General features: G+C 39.5%; 2 protein-coding genes across 4 annotated transcripts in view; both read left to right on the forward strand.

The window, feature by feature from the left end:
* Positions 1-480: 480 nt before the first annotated feature.
* Positions 481-15,451, forward strand: LOC131140245 (guanine nucleotide exchange factor C9orf72 homolog). The gene is made up of 10 exons (XM_058090488.1): positions 481-633; positions 1,653-2,132; positions 3,580-3,675; positions 5,355-5,419; positions 7,018-7,090; positions 8,233-8,349; positions 11,649-11,884; positions 11,982-12,039; positions 13,805-13,914; positions 14,678-15,451. Exons 2-10 carry the CDS (start codon positions 1,686-1,688, stop codon positions 14,862-14,864), a joined length of 1,389 nt encoding a protein of 462 aa, XP_057946471.1. The 5' UTR covers positions 481-633; positions 1,653-1,685; the 3' UTR covers positions 14,865-15,451.
* A 1,674-nt stretch (positions 15,452-17,125) lies between these two features.
* LOC131140027 (bridge-like lipid transfer protein family member 1) overlaps positions 17,126-19,812 on the forward strand; it is a 124,689-nt gene continuing 122,002 nt past the window's right edge. For all 3 annotated transcript variants that reach the window (XM_058090084.1, XM_058090083.1, XM_058090082.1), the window contains exon 1: positions 17,126-17,272. The gene's annotated coding sequence lies outside the window, so the exon portion shown is untranslated. The remainder of the gene's footprint in view (positions 17,273-19,812) is intronic.

Here is a 19,812-nt window from a genome sequence, read left to right on the forward strand (position 1 = left end):
TTTTATTTTATTATTTATTTTAAATTTTATTTAGAGTTTTATTTTCAGGATAGAAAAGACTAGGCTGCTTTACCGCAGTCGCTCTTGTAATGCTGCAGTGCTATTCACAGTGCAATTACAATCAGTAGGGGCAGCCAGCAAGCTCAAATTGGACTGGCTGTTGACTGTGACTTTGAAAACTTCCCAAAGAACAGTTTTGCTGCGGCAAATACTGTGTAATATTATGTATTTACAAATTATTCGGACAGAATAAGTTTGCAATTATGCAACAAACTGAGATTTAACTGAGGTTTATACAATAAAGTCACATTTCTATTAAAAATGACAAATTAAGAGAGCATGAGTGAGCTATGTCGTCGAACTGAAAGATAGTTTTATATTATAAATCTATAAATATGTAATATTGAAAAAAAATATGTTCCCACGGTTCTTCACTAGAGGGCGCGCACTGTCGCCCTCAATTGACGTCATAAAGACGTACCCGGAAGTACTACAGGTGGCTACTGAGCGGTGTAGTGACAGTGCAGTCTGATATATCCTATTGGCAGCAAAAGATAAGCATATTATAAATGTCATGGAACATTTGAAAGTCTTCCAGTAGAAGCGGAGAGTCGGGATTAATCGACGAAACGAGTAAGTTATTTGTTGTTATTTGTTTCCAGGTTTGTGTGTTGTGATGGTGACGCGGGTTAGCCAGTTAGCATGTATAGTGTATAGGAAAATTAGACAATACCACAACACACATATGCAAATATGTGTGTGTGTGTGTGGAATGTACAGTGTTGTTATTTATAGTCATTTGTAATTGTAGTTCCCTGTCGAAACGAATCCGACATACTACCCAATTTCTGTACCGCTATCTCCAATAGGGACGCAGTTATGCTAAAGCATATCCCATCTGACTTCTCGCGAGATGCGGGGTACACTGTGGACTGGTAGCCTTGCAGTCATTCGGCTAAACACAGACTTAGATAGACGTCGCATCGCGTGTTTATATCCGCTGCCGCCATACGTCAACATCGCCGCCATATTGGATGGGTCAAATATAATGTAAATGTACAGTACTTACTTTCATAAAGCGCCTTTCTACAAAGAATTTTAAGTTAATTCCTTTTGTTTATACATTCACACGCGCATTGAAATACTTGTAAATCAGTTAGTCACAAAAAAATACATTTAAGGATTACATTTCTTTGTAGAAAGCGCAGCTTTGACTCATCCAGTATGGCGGCGATGTTGACATACGGCTTAGTGCTCAATGCAGCGTCTATCCATGTCTATGGTTAAACAGCCTATATTAACCATCATAGGTGTTTTTGTTAATGTCCACCCATCGATTGGAAACAAGTACTTGCCCCGGGATGCTTAAGTTAATATTTTTAGTATAGCAGCAATGCCTGACCACCACAAAAACATAAATAAATAAGTGTTACAATCACAGAAATGAAAGGTACCCGGCCAACATTTGTATAAACGGTCCCTTTCACCTCCTCCTGTTTTGAGTGTGCTGATGTAACAGATGGACAATGATCCCCCAATGATGTAAATTGATGATGTTGTTGCCACAAATAGATCGCAGTACTGCGGTAACATTGTGATTTGTATATATTTCATTGTCTGCAAATTAATTTTAATGTCGTTTTATATTTCAGTTTGTCATCCGGTGTTTCATCCAACATTTCAAAATGTCTTCTGAGGGTCCACCCCAGTCACCTGCTGTGGCAAAGTCCGAAGTAGCGATAGATGGAGAATGCCCACTGCTGGCTGCCACCTTTGCCTATTGGGACAATATCCTCGGACCACGTGTGCATCATATCTGGGCACCAAAGTGCGATCAGGGAATGTTCCTCAGCGATGGAGATGTGACTTTTTTGGCCAATCACACACTCAATGGCGAGATTCTGCGGAGCGCCGAGTGCGGAGCCGTGGATGTGAAGTTTTTTGTCTTAGCGGAGAAGGGTGTCATCATTGTGTCGCTCATTTTCGATGGTGAACTAAAGGGGGACAAGAACACCTGCGCCTTGTCCATTATTTTACCTCAGACCGAGCTGGCCTTTTATTTACCTTTACACACCATCTGCGTGGAGAGGCTGAAACATGCTATTCGCAAGGGACGCATTTGGATGCAGAAGGTACCTCACACACTCCCAATTGCTTACTTGGCGTTTTCTTAATTCATATTGTATTGCTCTGGTGTGGTATTAAATTACTTTAAAGTGATCCACACATCTGTGCACTTCATTAGCGATTGTAACATGAGTGCGTTATTAAAGTTGCTTTCCGTGCTGCCTGTTGAGGAGTAATTATGCTGATAAGTTCAAAACTATACGGTGTGAACAGTTGGGCAAAATGACGCGATTACATAGTGTGAAGGGTTTTATGCTCAAATTAATCAATTTGTTGTAAGGCGAATGTTAGAATTAGGGCCTGACTGATATGGGCTTTTTGGGGCTGAAAAAAAAATAAAGAGCATTGATATAAACTCGTATAATACCCAAAATACCACCCAAATACCAATAAGACTGTCAACTGTCAACATAAGGGCATGCCTCTTTGTGATTTACTTACTTGCTACTTTGTTTTGCTGGTGCTAGAGCTCTGGCTAACTTGTAGCATCTAACATGCGTCGAGTCTTTCGGGAAGTGGCTCCACATCTTTCTCTCTGCTTGTGAAATGAAAATATATACACTTGGTGCAGGGGTCTCAAACACGCGGCACTGCTGAAAACAATCACTTTTTCTACCTTTTTTTGGTCAAAATTCACCCCAACACCATAGATGTTTCTTTCGTGATTAATACTAAAATGAGAAAATAAATAAAACTAATTGATTTAACACAGGGGTCTCAAACACGCGGCCCATGGGCCAAATGTGGCCCGCAGGAGACTAGTTTGAGGCCCCCGCCTTGATATGAAAGTTTAATGTTAATTGCGGCCCGCGCAAGTTTGATATGGATGCTGTATGGTATCATGTACCCAGAAAAAATTATTACGTTTGATTCATGTTCATGTTAAAGGTTAAATAACTAATAACTAATATAATAACTAATAATTAACTAATAGTTATCCTCCCTATCCGTGTGGAAGTGGTAAGTTTTTGGCTATTTAAGTTTAAAGGAAATAACTTGGAGGCTACCGTTTAGGTCGCTAGCGCTCTAGTTTGCGCGTTAGCATGTGTCTCAAGACCCTGCAGTTGCGCAATATGTTGTAAATAAAAAGAGTATAAATGTGACTATAGTCGTGTTTTGTCATGTCTACAGGGCTCTAATAATGCTTTGTTCATTTTAATGTGAAAAAAATAATTTGTCTACCCACCAACTATATGTGGTTTCTTAAGTTTTTATTATTTGCCATTTTATTATTATTATTATATTTATTTATTAATGATTGATTTTCTTTATTCTTGATTTGTTTATTTATTTTTCATCTTATTTTGTGTAGAAAAATAAAAATTAAGATATTTGAGAACAGTGGAATGTTTTATCAGAGCTTTTCTTGTAGAAAATCGGAACCAAAGCAAAGTTTATTCATTTTTCTGTTTTTAATAAATGTGTTTATTTACCTTCTTTGCTTTGTTTCAGGGCTACAACATCAACGCGGTGCTGAGCTTGGAGATTGTCCCGATTATGGCGCTGCTCGCTTCCATGAAGACACACAGTGTGCCTGAAGACATAGACGTGAGTGACAATCATCTTTAACCCTTTAGATGCACGAGTGACTGAACCCCTACACTCTTCCATAAGTGGCTCAAAAATCACCCATACTAGAATCAATGCCTTTTTATGACAATTTTGCAATTTTGGTTAAGAATAATCACTTGTATGATATTTAGTGTTTTTTGAGGAATACCTGGAATATGAAATGATGAAAAATTTTCATTACAAAGATATTTCAAGAAAACAACTTGACCGGGTCATTTTTGACCCACTTATGGAAGGTTGGGGTAGTAACACAAAAACTAAAATTTCTTAAAATGTATAAAAGATAAGTTAAAAATGTGAAAGGCATGATATTAAAAACATGTTTTTTAAGGAATACCTGGAATATGAAATGATGAAAAAATTTCATTACAAAGATATTCCAAGAAAACAACCTGACCGGGTCATTTTTAGCCACTTATGGAAGGTTGGGGTAGTAACACAAAAACTAAAATTTCTTAAAATTTATAAAAGGTAAGTTAAAAATGTGAATGGTATGATATTAAAAACATGTTTTTTTAGGAATACCTGGGATATGAAATGATGAAAAAATTTCATTACGAAGATATTTCAAGAAAACAACCTGACCGGGTCATTTTTGACCCACTTATGTAAGTTTGGGGTAGTAACACAAAAAATAAAATTTCTTAAAATTCATTAAAGGTAAGTTAAAAATGTGAATGGCATGATATCAAAAATGTGTTTTTTTAGGAATACCTGGAATATGAAATTATGAAAAATTTTCATTATGAAGATATTTCAAGAAAACAACCTGACCGGGTCATTTTTGACCCACTTATGGAAGGTTGGGGTAGTAACACAAAAACTAAAATTTCTTAAAATTTTGTAAAAGGTAAGTTAAAAATGTAAATGGCATGATATTAAAAACATGTTTTTTTAGGAATACCTGGAATACGAAATTATGAAAAATTTTCATTACGAAGATTTTCACGAAGAAAACAACCTGACCGGGTCATTTTTGACCCATTTATGGAAGTTTGGGGTAGTAACACAAAAAATAAAATGTCTTAAAATTCATAAAAATGTGAATGGCATGATAGCAAAAACATGTTTTTGAGGAATACCTGGAATATGTAATGATGAAAAATTTTCATTACGAAGATATTTCAAGAAAACAACCTTGACCCACTTATGGAAGGTTGGGGTAGTAACACCAAATCTAAAATTTCTTAAAATGTATAAAAGGCAAGTAAAAAATTTGAATGGCATGATAGCAAAAACATGTTTTTTTAGGAATACCTGGAATATGAAATGTAATGAAAAAAATTTTCAAGAAAAATTTCAAGAAAACAACCTGACCGGGTCATCTTCATAATAACACAACCAATGATTAGTAACATTTGGACTCTGGGTTGATGTGGAATTCCCATTTTCTGCCAAATCATGCAGCCCTAATTAAAACCAAATGTGTTATGTAGCCTTTTGTGGTCAATATAGATCAACTCTAACCCTGCACTTCAAAGCATCAACACCAATTAGTGGAAATCTCACTGTCTGTTTCTCACACCGCTGTTACACAACGATGAGCTTGCATCATATTTTCATTGCAAATCGCACAAATGTGCCAATCAACACGTTAGTTTTGTTCTTGAGAACTCTGCCAAAATGATCTCATTTGTTTCCTTGTTTCTGACTAGATAAAAGACACAGTACTAAATGATGATGACATCGGCGACAGCTGCCATGAGGATTTCCTCCACAAGTAAGCACTCCGGTCTCGGCAAATGGTGACAGATGATAAGAAGTGCCGGCTCAACACCCATCATCCCTCCAATGAGTAAAAACTCTGCATGCGGCGGAAGTTTCCTCCAGACAAAAGGCCAAGGCCAAATTGCTATTCCTCAGAGTTGGCTAAGTTTATTGCCGTACGCTGCAGAGATGGCAAATAGTCTGTAAATTGAACTGATTTATGAGCAGTTAAAGGACATTTATAGCTGAAGAGAGTTGAAGAATACAAACAACCAGGCCTGTCGCATTAACACATTTTGCTGGATGATAATTGTCCTACAAATTATACAGATAAACTATATTGTCGCAGCTGACTACTGTGGGACGCATATACAAAAGCAAATACAACATTCATTCATTGCTGGAGCCTATCCCAGCGGGGTCCACCCTGGACTGATCACCAGCCAATCACAGAGCACATATAGACAAACAACCATTCACACTCACATTCATACCTATGGACAATTTGGAGTCGCCAATTAACCTAGCATGTTTTTGGAGCGCCTAGCACGACAGCCTCAGGTCCCGAAAAGTTTGAGGCAGTCCCATAGTGTCCCCACATCATGCCATGTGTGTATTTGCCTTTAAGACATGAGTAAATTAGCTAAAATGCTAACATGCTAACAGTCATCATGCTAGCACCTAGCAAGACAGCCTCAAGTCCCAAAAGTGTCCAGGCAGTCCGACAGTGTCCCCACATCATACCATGTGTGTATTTGCCTTTAGACATGAGTAAATTAGCTTAAATGCTAACATGCTAACGGCTACCATGCTCACACCTAGCAAGAGAGCCTCAAGTTTAGAAAGTGCCAAAGTTGTCTTATAACATCCCTACATCATGCCATGTGTGTATTTGCATTTAGACATGAGTAAATGAGCTAAAATGCTAACATGCTAACAGTCATCATGCTCGCACCTAGCAAGAGAGCCTCAAGTTTAGAAAATGCCAAAGTTGTCCTATAACATCCCTACATCATGCCATGTGTGTATTTTCCTTTAGACATGAGTAAATAAGCTTAAATGCTAACATGCTAACGGCTACCATGCTAGCACATAGCAAGAGGGCCTCAAGTGTAGAAACTGCCAAGGTTGTCCTATAACCTCCCTGCATCATGCCATCTTTGTATTTGCCTTCAGACAATAGTAAATTAGCTTAAATGCTAACATGCTAACGGCTACCATGATAGCACCTAGCAAGATAGCTTTAAGTCCCAAAAGTCTTAAGGCAGTCCCACAGTGTCCCGACATCATGCCATGTGTGTATTTGCATTTAGACATAGAGCTAAAATGCTAACATGCTAACAGTCATCATGCTCGCACCTAGCAAGAGAGCCTCAAGTTTAGAAAGTGCCAAGGTTGTCCTGTAACCTCCCTACAGTATGCCATGTGTGTACTATCCTTTAGACAATGAGTAAATGCTAACATGCTAACGGCTACCATGCTTTAGCAGTTCATCGTTAGCCTGTTTTCCCTTCTATATAAATGTTTTCAGAAATCTCCCACAATATCATCATTAATTCAAGTAATTGTCATGCTAATTTGCTATCATTTGCACTTATCTGTGTGGTTCAGGTCCATCAGCTCTCATTTCCAGACTTGTGGCTGTTCGGTAGTGGTGGGAAGCAACCCGGAGAAAGTCAACAAGGTACATTTTCCATAACACAGAAGAAAACCTGTTATTTCCGGTACATAATTTAAAGTGTTGCAAAGCGAGTTGTGCCCTGCATTCGATTTCATGGTTTTTGTTGCAGCTACTTAGTTATGTTGAAATGTACCCATTATGTCATGATGTGCTTTATATATCACTATATTGACAGTTACTATGGTACCCATTATGTCATTGGATGGTCATATTATTACATTTATTAAATTATTTAAAAAAAAAACCTTAAACTGTATTATAGAAAGCAGGAAGTGAACAAATGTAACAGTTACTGATTGTAAAAGTACCAGATGGAGGGGTAGGATTTAATAAGCTTTGCTTCTTCCTACTCCTTTTGGACATATGGAACTGTGAACTGATTATGGGATGCATTCAATTGTAATCTCATGCATGTTCAAATGAAATTAAACCATTAAAAAAATTACAACAATTAAATTAAAACATTTTTTTAATTTAAAAATAATAATTAAAAAAAACTCTTAATTATACTAGGAAATGTTTAAATGAAATTAAACCATTAAGAAAATTTAATTAAATAAAATAATAATAAAATAATTTTAAATAAAATTAAATTAAATAACAAAAACTTTTTTTAAATCAAAAACATTTTTTTAATTAAATTAAAAAAATAAAATAAACTTAAAATTATATTTTAAAAAAAAATTAAAAATTAAAAAAAATTTTTTTTTAAAAATACAATTAAATATATAATATTAAAAAATAAACTTAAATTATATTAGGAAAGCAGGAAGTGAACAAATATAACAGTTACTGATTGTAAAAGTACCAGATGGAGGGGTAGGATTTAATAAGCTTTGCTTCTTCCTACTCCTTTTGGACATGTGGAACTGTGAACTGATTATGGGATGCATTCAATTGTAATCTGATGCATGTTCAAATGAAATTAAACCATTACCATTTACATTTAGACATTGGTTAACGAGGACGAAATGTGTCAATCTCATTTTATTACGTAACGATCTGAATTGATCCCCCACTGTAGGCAGTTTAAGTGCTACCCCTTTTATGCAGGAAGTGATCCCATTAAATTCAGTACATTCCCTTTAATGATTTTATGTGCGTTAGCTGTTTAATTTATTATATCCCAAAATATTTTTTGGCAGATGGTGCGGACGCTCTGCCTCTTCCTTACCGCTGAGGAGAAGAAATGTTCTCGCCTTTGTAGGGCGGACTCATCCTTCAAATATGACACAGGCCTCTTTGTTCAGGGCCTGCTAAAGGTAACCGACTTCTGAAACAACTTCCTGATCGACACATTCGCTTGTTTGTTTTCTAACGCTTATCCTCACAAGGGTAGCAGGGGGTGCTGGAGCCTATCCCAGCTGTCTTCGGGCGAGAGGCGGGGGGTACACCGTGGACTGGTGGCCAGCCAATCACAGGGCACATATAGACAAACAACCATTCACACTCACATTCATACCTATGGACAATTTGAAGTCGCTAATTAACCTAGCATGTTTTTGGAATGTGGGAGGAAACCGGAGTACCCGGAGAAAACCCACGCATGCACGGGGAGAACATGCAAACTCCACACAAGGGTGGGATTGAACCTTGTCTCCTAGCTGTAAGGTCTGCGTGCTAACCACTCAACCGCCGTGCCGCCCCGTTAATAAATTGTTTATTATAATTTATTATTTGCCGGGTAGCAAATGCGCCACAGACCGATACCGGTCCCCGGCCCAGTGGTTGGGGACCCCTGGTTTAGCGTATTTCCTTACTATTATGAAGGTCGGTCATATGTAACTGTGGAGGTGTTGGCTATGGTGCGCATGTGTTTGTGTCTGTTTGGTCGGCCCAATTCCCCAATTCCTCAATCACCAAATGTAACTATAGTAGAATATCGTATATCATAAATCCAAAACCATATGCATGTGTGCTCCTCAAATGTACAGTATCAACATAGGATCCATGCATGTGTTTGTGTTGTTTCATCAGTCCTATTCAGTCCTAACACACACACACCTCTGTGCTCCCCAAATGGATCTGTAGAGGACTGATCGCATCGGAGTTGTCAACAGTACTTGTGTGTGTGTGTTCATGTCTATTCGGTTTTCGCAAAATCCCCTGCAACTCACACACTCCCGGATACACTTCCTGTCCACATGACTATGCATGTGTGCACAACAAATGTAACTGTTTAGGAACAATTGCATTGGAGTCGGCAACACAACTTACTAACACAGCATCTGTGCTAATGTTTGCGTGTTTGTGTGACTTCAGCAGCAATGTAACTGTAGAGGAGAAATTGCATTAGAGTTGGCTGCACTGTGTGTATTCATGTGTGTGTGTGTGTTTGAGTCCAAGCCCCCCATCTGCCACCCCAAAGCTGTAAACCTAAGGGAAACACTAAAATCCAACTGTAGAATCAAATACTTCTATGCAATGTGGTCATGGGGAAAAACAACTTAATCTTGTTGTGGCTCTTTCACATCAGAAAGTAACACAAAGTTGCACAAGGCAACAATGGCGGCGAACTAGCAACCACGTTTACGTCTTATCATTATTAATACACAATAATACAATGATCAATTTGGGAAAAATATTAACAGTAACAGACTACAAATGTGTTGTGTCGATTAGGGGCTGCACGGCGGTCGAGTGGTTAGCATGTAGACCTCACAGCTAGGCGACCTGAGTTCAATTCCAACGTCGGCCATCTATCTCTGTGTGGAGTTTGCATGTTCTCCCCGTCCGGGTACTCCGGTTTCCTCCCACATTCCAAAAACATGCTAGGTTAATTAGCGACTCCATATTGTCCATAGGTAATAGGTATGCCATTGTAATAATAGGTATAATATGCCATATATGCCATAACAGTATATGCCATAATAGTATATAGATATAAGTATATTTATATCGCATCCATTTTCGATGTCACTCAACCTCACTCGGGTTGCGGGCTATGCTGGAGCCTATCCCAGCTCACTTGGGGCGAGAGGCGGCGTAGGGATGTTTATATTATATACACTTGTTAAATTTAATAATACACATGATATATATATATATATATACTGTACACATGAATTAATAGAATTATCATTATTTTATATTTGAAATACTCCGCTTTCCTCCCACATTCCAAAAACATGCTAGGTTAATTAGCGACTCCAAATTGTCCATAGGTATGAATGTGAGTGTGAATGGTTGTTTGTCTATATGTGCCCTGTGATTGGCTAGCCACCAGTCCAGGGTGTACCCCGCCTCTCGCTCAAAGACAGCTGGGATAGGCTCCAGCACCCCCTGCGACCCTTGTGAGGAAAAAGCGGTAGAAAATGAATGAAAGTTGAAATACTTAGAAAGCAATTCTCGGGATGGATTCAAACACTTGGTGGGTCGCATGTGGCCCCCGGGCCGTAGTTTGCCCACCCCTGATCTATGATGTACAGCTATGCTATGTATGTTTGGTTGATGTGTCTTCTCTGTGCTTTTATTCCTGCATGTAATTTTTTAAAGAAATAAGAATAATACCTAATAACAGTAATCCCTCCTTTATCATGGTTGATTAGTTGCAGACCTGACAGTGATAAGTGAATTTCTGCAATGTAGGATTCCTTATTTATAAATGGAATATTTTTTTGTTGGGAATTCGTAGAAAACATGTTTATAATTTACGGTAATCGAATACTACAACAGGGTGTCACGGCGGTCGAGTGGTTAGCGCCTCACAGCTAGGAGACCAGGGTTCAATTCCACCCTCTGCCATCTCTCTGTGTTTGGAGTTTGCATGTTCTCCCCGTGCATGCGTGGGTTTTCTCCGGGTACTCCGGTTTCCTCCCACATTCCAAAAAAAAAAAACATGCTAGGTTAATTAGCGACTCCAAATTGTCCATAGGTATGAATGTGAGTGTGAATGGTTGTTTGTCTATATGTGCCCTGTGATTGGCTGCCCACCAGTCCAGGGTGCACCCCGCCTCTCGCCCAAAGAGAAGACAGCTGGGATAGGCTCCAGCACCCCCCGCGACCATACTCAATGCGGTTTCAATCTCGTCGCTGCGAGTAACTTTGAATCTTATTGTCTGTCCCTTCTGTATTTCTGCAATTAAGTGTTTTTAAAAGGAGTTTGAACCTGACAGTTTTACAATTAATATGACCTTAATTTGACCTTCTTGGGAAGTTGGGGAGTGCTGTCAGACGTTCGCTCACTCAGGCACCCCCCCCCCCCCCCCCCCTCCAAATACCGATGGTAAGGGAAACGGTGCCTTTGTTCTTTGTCATTGCACTCTTCTATTCATCATGAGTGTATCCGAACTTGACTGTTATGCAGTTTCTCGTTTTGACACCCCTTGCAGTTTTTCATGCAAAGCCACAACGGGGAACAAAGAGAAGAAGGTAGAAACCACAAGCAGACAAATGCATAAAAACCTGCTTACAAAAAGAAAAAGTTTTTTGCCAAAAAAAAAGTCAATTTTGCACATGTATTTATTTGTCGAACCGCTCTAATTTAAGTTGATTATGAGAGTTTAAATAAGAATTCATATTTCTAGATCATCAGTGTGATTTTTTTTTTCTTCTTTTTCAGGACTCAACTGGTAGCTTCGTACTGCCCTTCCGTCAAGTCCTCTACTCCCCTTACCCAACCACGCACATCGACGTCGACATCAACACGGTCAAGCAAATGCCACCCTGTCACGAGCACACGTACAACCAGCGGCGCTATATGCGGTCTGAGCTTAACACTCTATGGAAGACTGACAGTGAAGAGGACATACCTCCTGACACCGTCATTCCCACCGATGACACTTTCACCCCTGACTTGTAAGCTGGGAATCGAACCGTCTTGTTTTTCATGGAAAAAAACACACATCTGGAATTTAGATTTCAAAACAATCCTCATGTTCTTTTTTGTTCTTAGGAATATATTTCAAGATGTCATGCATAAAGATACTTTGGTCAAGTCGTTTATAGATGAGGTAAGTTATTATTGGGGGGGGGGCGGGGGGGTTACGGTATATCGGAATCAGATTTTTTTGGTTTGATACAGAGGTATGGAATATCTGGAGAGAACCTATATAACCTCCGGGGGAACATACTGTATATTTCTATCTATTTTGATTCCAACCCATGATTAGATTAGATCTGCAACAATTAATTGAAGATTAATCAGGTATACAATTAATCGAGTGTTGTAGTATTCGATCACCGTAAATTATAAACATGTTTTCTACGAATTCCCAACTAAAAAAATATTCAATTTATAGATAAGGAATCCTACATTGCAGAAATTCACTTATCACTATCAGGTCTGCAACTAATCAACAGAGAGGGTGGAATTGAACCCTGGTCTCCTCACTGTGAGGTCTCGCCCGCCGTGCCGCCCTGTTGTAGTATTCGATTACCATAAATTATAAACAGATTTTCGACGAATTCCCAACAAAAAAAATATTCCATTTATAAATAAGGAATCCTACATTGCAGAAATTCACTTATCACTGTCAGGTCTGCAACTAATCAACCATGATAAATGAGGGATTAGTGTAATTAGGTATTTCTTTAAAAAAAATTACATGCAGGAATACAAGCACAGAGAAGACACATCAACCAAACATACATAGCATAGCTGTACATCATAGATCAGGGATGGGCAAACTATGGCCCGGGGGCCACTTGTGGCCCACCAAGTGTTTGAAAGAGTTGCTTTCTAAGTATTTCAACTTTCGTTCATTTTCTACCGCTTTTTCCTCACACGGGTCGTGGGGGTGCTGGAGCCTATCCCAGCCGTTTTCGGGCAAGAGGCGGGGTACATCCTGGACTGGTCGCCAGCCAATCACAGGGCACATATAGACAAACAACCATTCACACTCACATTCATACCTATGGACAATTTGGAGTCGCTTATTAACCTAGCATGTTTTTGGAATGTGGGAGGAAACCGGAGTACCCGGAGAAAACCCACGCATGCACGGGGAGAACATGCAAACTCCACACAGAGATGCCATAGGGTGGAATTGAACCCTGGTCTCCTAGTTGTGAGCTAACCACTCGACCGCCGTGCCGCCCTGTTGTAGTATTCGATTATTGTAAATTATAACCAGGTTTTCTATGAATTTCCAACAAAAAAAAATATTCCATTTATAAATAAGGAATCCTACATTGCAGAAATTCACTTATCACTGTCAGGTCTGCAACGAATCAACCATGATAAATGAGGGATTAGTGTAATTAGGTATTATTCTTATTTCTTGAAAAAAAAAATATACATCAACCAAACATACATAGCATAGCTGTACATCATAGATCAGGGGTGGGCAAACTGCGGCCCGGGGGCCACATGCAGCCCGCCAAGTGTTGGAATCCGGCCCGAGAGTTGCTATTTCAACTTTTAACATACAAACTGGCAACATGACTTGCAAGTTGGATATCTTATTTAGTTAAAAAAAAAAAAAAAAACTTTATTAACTCAATGCGGGCCACGAGTCAAAATATTTGCACTGTTCCAGTCTTGGTTCCCGTCCAACTAGTCTAGTCTCTTGAGCCTATGCCACACAGAAGGATGACAACTTCCACTCAATTATGGTATTTCCGAGTTACAAAGATCCACCCCCCCCACCCGCCCCCCATGACTATTGCATGTGTTTCCTTCTCATTCTTTCTCATGGTTCCCACCACAACTTATTTCATTATTAGCCCGCTGAGCTCTTTGATGGTGTAGGAATTTCCATTCTGTGTCTTACCCAGGTGTTCATGCTGAAGCCTGGGCTGTCCCTGCGGAGTGCCTACCTGGCTCAGTTCCTACTGCTGCTCCACAGGAAGGCGCTCACACTGCTGAAGTACATCGAGGACGAAACGTAAGAGTTGGAGTGCGAATGCTAGCAAATATCAGAAAGGTTCTCCGTATTTATGCGAAAACCGTAGAAAAAAAAATGAATGGGAAAAAAATAAGCTGTTCATTTTTAAATTGAATTGAATTTATCATCTTATTCGGAGGCGGCACGGTGGTCTGGTGGTTAGTGCGCAGACCTCACAGCTAGGAGACCAGGGTTCAATTCCACCCTCGGCCATCTCTGTGTGGAGTTTGCATGTTCTCCCTGTGCATGCGTGGGTTTTCTCCGGGTACTCCGGTTTCCTCCCACATTCCAAAAACATGCTAGGTTAATTAGCGACTCCAAATTGTCCATAGGTATGAATGTGAGTGTGAATGGTTGTTTGTCTATATGTGCCCTGTGATTGGCTGGCCACCAGTCCAGGGTGTACCCCGCCTCTCGCCCGAAGACAGCTGGGATAGGCTCCAGCACCCCCCGCGACCCTCGTGAGGAAAAGCGGTAGAAAATGAATGAATGAATGAATCTTATTCGGAAAACGGTTCTTGTCGTGATACAGCGAGAGGGCACGAAGGTGGCTTGTTTATGTTTACCGAGCAGCCTGTGACAGAAGCGAATGTCATTGTACTGCTAACAAGACGGTTTATGCAAACTTACATTGCGGAGCAGCATGCATAATTCATGTGCGCCTCGGAATTCCCATGCACACCTGCAGCTCGAGATGCTTAATGCAAATCTCTTAAGTCTGACTCTTCACAGGTTGTTAGCGATTGCGTCTCTTCCCTTACAGGCAAAAGGGGAAGCAGCCTTTCCAGTCGTTGCGCAACTTAAAGAACGACCTGAATCTGACGGTGGAAGGAGACTTGAACATTGTCATGGCCTTCGCCGAGAAGCTGAGGGCAGGCTTGCACTCCTTTGTGTTTGGAAAGTCCTTCTATACCAGCATGCAGGAGCGAGACATCCTCATGAACTTCTGATTCTCCATCAGGGGTGTCCAAAAAAATATGGCTTGGAGCTTGTTTATTATTGGCATGTTGTAAAATGAATTCATTATTAGTGGAATATGGTATTAATGAGGGCGGCACGGGGGTCAAGTGGTTAGCTAGGAGACTAGGGTTCAATTCCACCCTCGGCCATCTCTGTGTGGAGTTTGCATGTTCTCCCCGTGCATGCGTGGGTTTTCTCCGGTTACCTCCCACATTCCAAAAACATGCTAGGTTAATTAGCTTAGACTCCAAATTGTCCATAGGTATGAATGTGAGTGTGAATGGTTGTTTGTCTATATGTGCCCTGTGATTGGCTGGCCACCAGTCCAGGGTGTACCCCGCCTCTCGCCCGAAGACAGCTGGGATAGGCTCCAGCCGTAGAAAATGAATGAATGTTATTAATGAAATATGTCTGATGGGCTGCATGTGGTTGGCACACCAGGAGACCCGAGTTCGATTCCACCCTCGGCCATCTTTGTGTGGAGTTTGCATGCGTGGGTTTTCTCCGGGTACTCCGGTTTCCTCCCACATTCCAAAAACATTCATTCAGTTTCTACCGCTTATCCTCACGAGAGTCACAGGGGTTGCTGGAGCCTATCCCAGCTGTGTTCGGGCGAGAGACAGGGTACACTCTGGACTGAGCACATCACCAATGATAGGGCACATATAGACAAACAACCATTCACACTCACATTCATACCTATGGACAATTTGGAGTCGCTAATTAACCTAGCATGTTTTTTGGAATGTGGGAGGAAACCGAAGTACCCGGAGAAAACCCACGCATGCACGGGGAGAACATGCAAACTCCACATAAAGATGGCTGAGGGTGGAATTGAACCCGGGGTCTTCTAGCTGTGAGGTCTGCGCGCCGTGAAGCCCCCATTCCAAAAACATGCTAGGTTAATTAGCGACTCCAAATTGTCCATAGGTATGAATGTGAGTGTGAATGGTTGTTTGTCTATATGTGCCCTGTGATTGGCTGGCCACCAGTCCACGGTGTACCCCGCCTCTCGCCTGTAGTCAGCTGGGATAGGCTCCAGCACCTCCCGTGACCCTCGTGAGGATAAGTGGTACAAAATGAATGAATGAAAAACTGATTGCATCATTTGACAGCCTTAATTATAAGACATGACACCAACTTGCTTCATCACTAATAACACAAAGCTAACATGTTGATGTTTTGGCCGACTTTGTATTGGTTTAATATCTTTATTGTACACATTTTTTTGTATGTGACCCTCTGTGGAAAACATTTTATTGTTACAGGAATGCATCATTGTGTTCTTTTCCTGTTTTTGCCTTTTATGTATTATGTTGTACAAGGAAACATTTCAGGTATTTCCTGCTTCCATGAGCCATAAACAATCAAACTTTTATTATATTTCACTAGTCTGCTGTTCTAATGTGATTTCTGTGTTTTGAGAAGTTATCTTTTGCGCCTGAATAATGTATTATGTTGTTAAAAAATTACATCTCAAATCACCAGGGTGTGCCGAGGTGATTTATTGTTCATAAGTAGTGACTGTTTTAGTATTTGAATACCATTAGGTGGATTGTTGTTTTGCTAATTAGACGGTAACGCTGTCAATATATTTTATTTTATAGTTATCCTCATGTTCCCTTTCTATAAAAGCACTTTTCAGAGACCATTTATGTATGTACTATATCTTGTTTCCATTTTTTTTCATTACAAATTTGGCAACGGACAGCCAATCATTGCACCTCATTTACATTTATTATCAAGTGTAGGCTCACTATTCAGTTAGTGAAGTTAATGCATCAGAGTACTGACACACTTCCGGCTCTTCAAAATAAAACTCCACCTACCAATGCGTTATGCTATATTAAATTCAGAAACAATAAAAAATAAACCTTGTCGCACACCAGAGTTCGTATGTGCACCCACGTTGTGACGTCATTGCCCGCGACGCGAATATTCAGTTTCCATTTGCAGATAATAATGTGAGTATTATGATGAATATCTATAATTTGTGTGGAAAGAGTTGATACTATTCTTGTAAATGTGTGAAACAGTTTACAATTTTAACGTCTATACGTTTTATTCAGTGTCGAAATATGTTTTTATTTAAATAATTATCTCGCTGCGGTTTTAGCTGAAGCATTACGACAATGTTGATTGGCACAAAAAAAAGGATGTCTACGTCATTCATTCGAAACGCCCATTGGTCAGTCTCTCAACCCAGAAATGTTTTTCCATTGGTCGATTTTGTGGAGGCTTTCGTCAGAACCGGAAGAGATGTCGACTGGCCGTAATCCGGGTAAATATTCAACACAGGATGCTAATTCGTCCCATGCCCGCCGACACCATTAAGTGACAACAACCGTTGGCTGACCGCAGCAAAGATGAAACCGCAAGGTTCACCCATGGCATCGAGGTACTCTTATCATGTCAAGTGACTTGTTTTCATACATTATTGAAAGGGAAGTTGCAGGGTGCGGCCCGCTGTCATTAGCTTGCTAGCTAGCTCAGTGCTAGCTAGCCCGGTGCTAACTTCATCATATTTAGCATTTCGCTTTATTACACTTGTATTGCTCGAATATCAATCGTTAGGTAGATTAAAAAGCTCCCTGGATAATGTTCAGTGTCTTTAAATGCTACTTTAAATTCCCGGAAATTCCATATAGGGTTAGATGGGCTAGTTCCAATTTTTGGGTTCAGATTGAGTTAGATTTAAAGTCAATACATTTGTATAATAGGACAGTTGCATAACATGTAAATTCCTTTCAATGTGGCTAGTAGACAATTTGACATTCTGACTCAGTTTAATTGTTCATAATGTAAAACAAAGTAGCTTAAAGTTGTTGTTCAGTAAATTACAAGTCATGATTTGTTTGGGATAAAAGGTCCCTCATTTATCACGTCAATGTTTATTTCTGTGCAATCTGTGCATTGCATAAACTCTACTCTAACGCAGAAAATGAATTTATTGTAAAATGTTGTTGAGTAATCATCATTTATGTTGGATTAGTTAGGGATTTGTGTTTGTGTCCAGCACTTCTCAAGCGTTTAGCGCAGGGGTGTGCAAACTACGGCCCGGGGGCCACATGCGGCCCACCAAGCGTTTGAATCCGGCCCGCTAGTTGCTTTCTAAATTTTAACATACGTACATGCTGGCAACTTGCAAGTCGGATGTCTTATTCAGTAAAAAAAAATATTAATAAAAATAAAAAAATTAAAATGTAAAATTAGTTTGTAGTTTGATGTGGTCTGATGTTTAAAATGCTCCAAAAAAGGATATATGGAACATATTTGAAACATATATCTGATAGTCTGACACTTTTACAGATACAATTATACAAATAGGTAAATAAAGAAATATATAATATAATATATTAAATATAATATCATTGATATATATAATATAATTAATAATATCATATAATTATAATATATATATATAGATTAAATATAATATAATAAATAAAATTTGACAAATAATTCAAGGTGGACTGTTAAAATTATAAGTATATACAAATAGAATATATACAAATAAATAAAATATATAAATAATGAATATATAAAAATATAAAGATAATAAATATATTATATAATATAATTAATATATATATTAAATATAATAAATACATACAATTAGACAAATAATTCAAGTTGGACTGTTAGAATTATAAGCGTAAAATAGTGTGTGTTATAAAAAAATATATTCTGCCCCCACCCCCCGCACAGTTTTGTTAACTCAATGCGGCCCGCGAGTCCAAAAGTTTGCCCACCCCTGGTTTAGCGACTCCCACCAACAATATCCTGTCAGAAATGAAATAATCCCTCCGGTAGAAGCAAATTCCATTCCATAAACGACCTGTGTGTGTTCATAACCTGCTAATTACTTGCTAAGTAAAGGATGTGATCACGCGATCGGCCATGCATTTTCAAGTACACCCATTTGAAACCACAAAACAGTTGGTCACTTATTCATATATTCTTATTCTTTATTCTTTATTTAGATCTTTATTTATATTATATTACACTAGACATACTTTGTTGTGTCACTATATGATAAATCATCCAAAAACAATGTTAACATGCTGCTGTCCTTGTAGACATTTGACATAAAGGGTAAAGCCGTGCGGTCTTAGGAAGTCTGATTCCGGGCAAAGTCACTACATTCACTTTTCAACGGGAAAAACGTTACGTTCTTTTTGAATTTTCTCAACTTGCGTTTCTACATTAGTGTGTTATTGAACAGAATAATGGAATTGTGCATTGTTATTTTTATTATTGGTGGTCCGTGGGAATATGAGATTATCAACTTTTCGAAACAATCAAGTTAATTAACTAATTAATTATCATGCCCAACCACTAGGGGTGGACAACATTCATTCATTCATTTTCTACCGCTTATCCTCACTAGGGTCGCATGGGGTGCTGGAGCCTATCCCAGCTGTCTTCGGTCAAGACAGCCTGGACTGTTGGCCAGCCAATCACAGGGCACATATAGACAAACAACCATTCACACTCACATTCATACCTATGGACAATTTGGAGTCGCTAATTAACCTAGCATGTTTTTTGGAATGTGGGAGGAAACCGGAGTACCCGGAGAAAACCCACGCAAACTCCACACAGAGATGGCCGAGGGTGGAATTGAACTCGGGTCTCCTAGCTGTGAGGCCTGCACGCTAATCACTCAGCCCGGTTGTAAACATTAATTCATTTTGTACCGCTTTTCCTCACGACGGTTGCGGGCGTGCTGGAGCCTATCCCAGCTGTCTTCTGGCGAGAGGCGGCGTACACCCTGGACTAGTGGCCAGCCAATCACAGGGCACATATAGACAAACAACCATTCACACTCACATTCATACCTATGGACAATTTGAAGTCGCGAATTAACCTAGCATGTTTTGCTAGGTTTAGCATGAGTACCCGGAGAAAACCCACGCATGCACGGGGAGAACATGC

This window comes from Doryrhamphus excisus, chromosome 13 (assembly GCF_030265055.1).
Source record: "Doryrhamphus excisus isolate RoL2022-K1 chromosome 13, RoL_Dexc_1.0, whole genome shotgun sequence".
Taxonomy (NCBI): Eukaryota; Metazoa; Chordata; class Actinopteri; order Syngnathiformes; family Syngnathidae; genus Doryrhamphus; species Doryrhamphus excisus.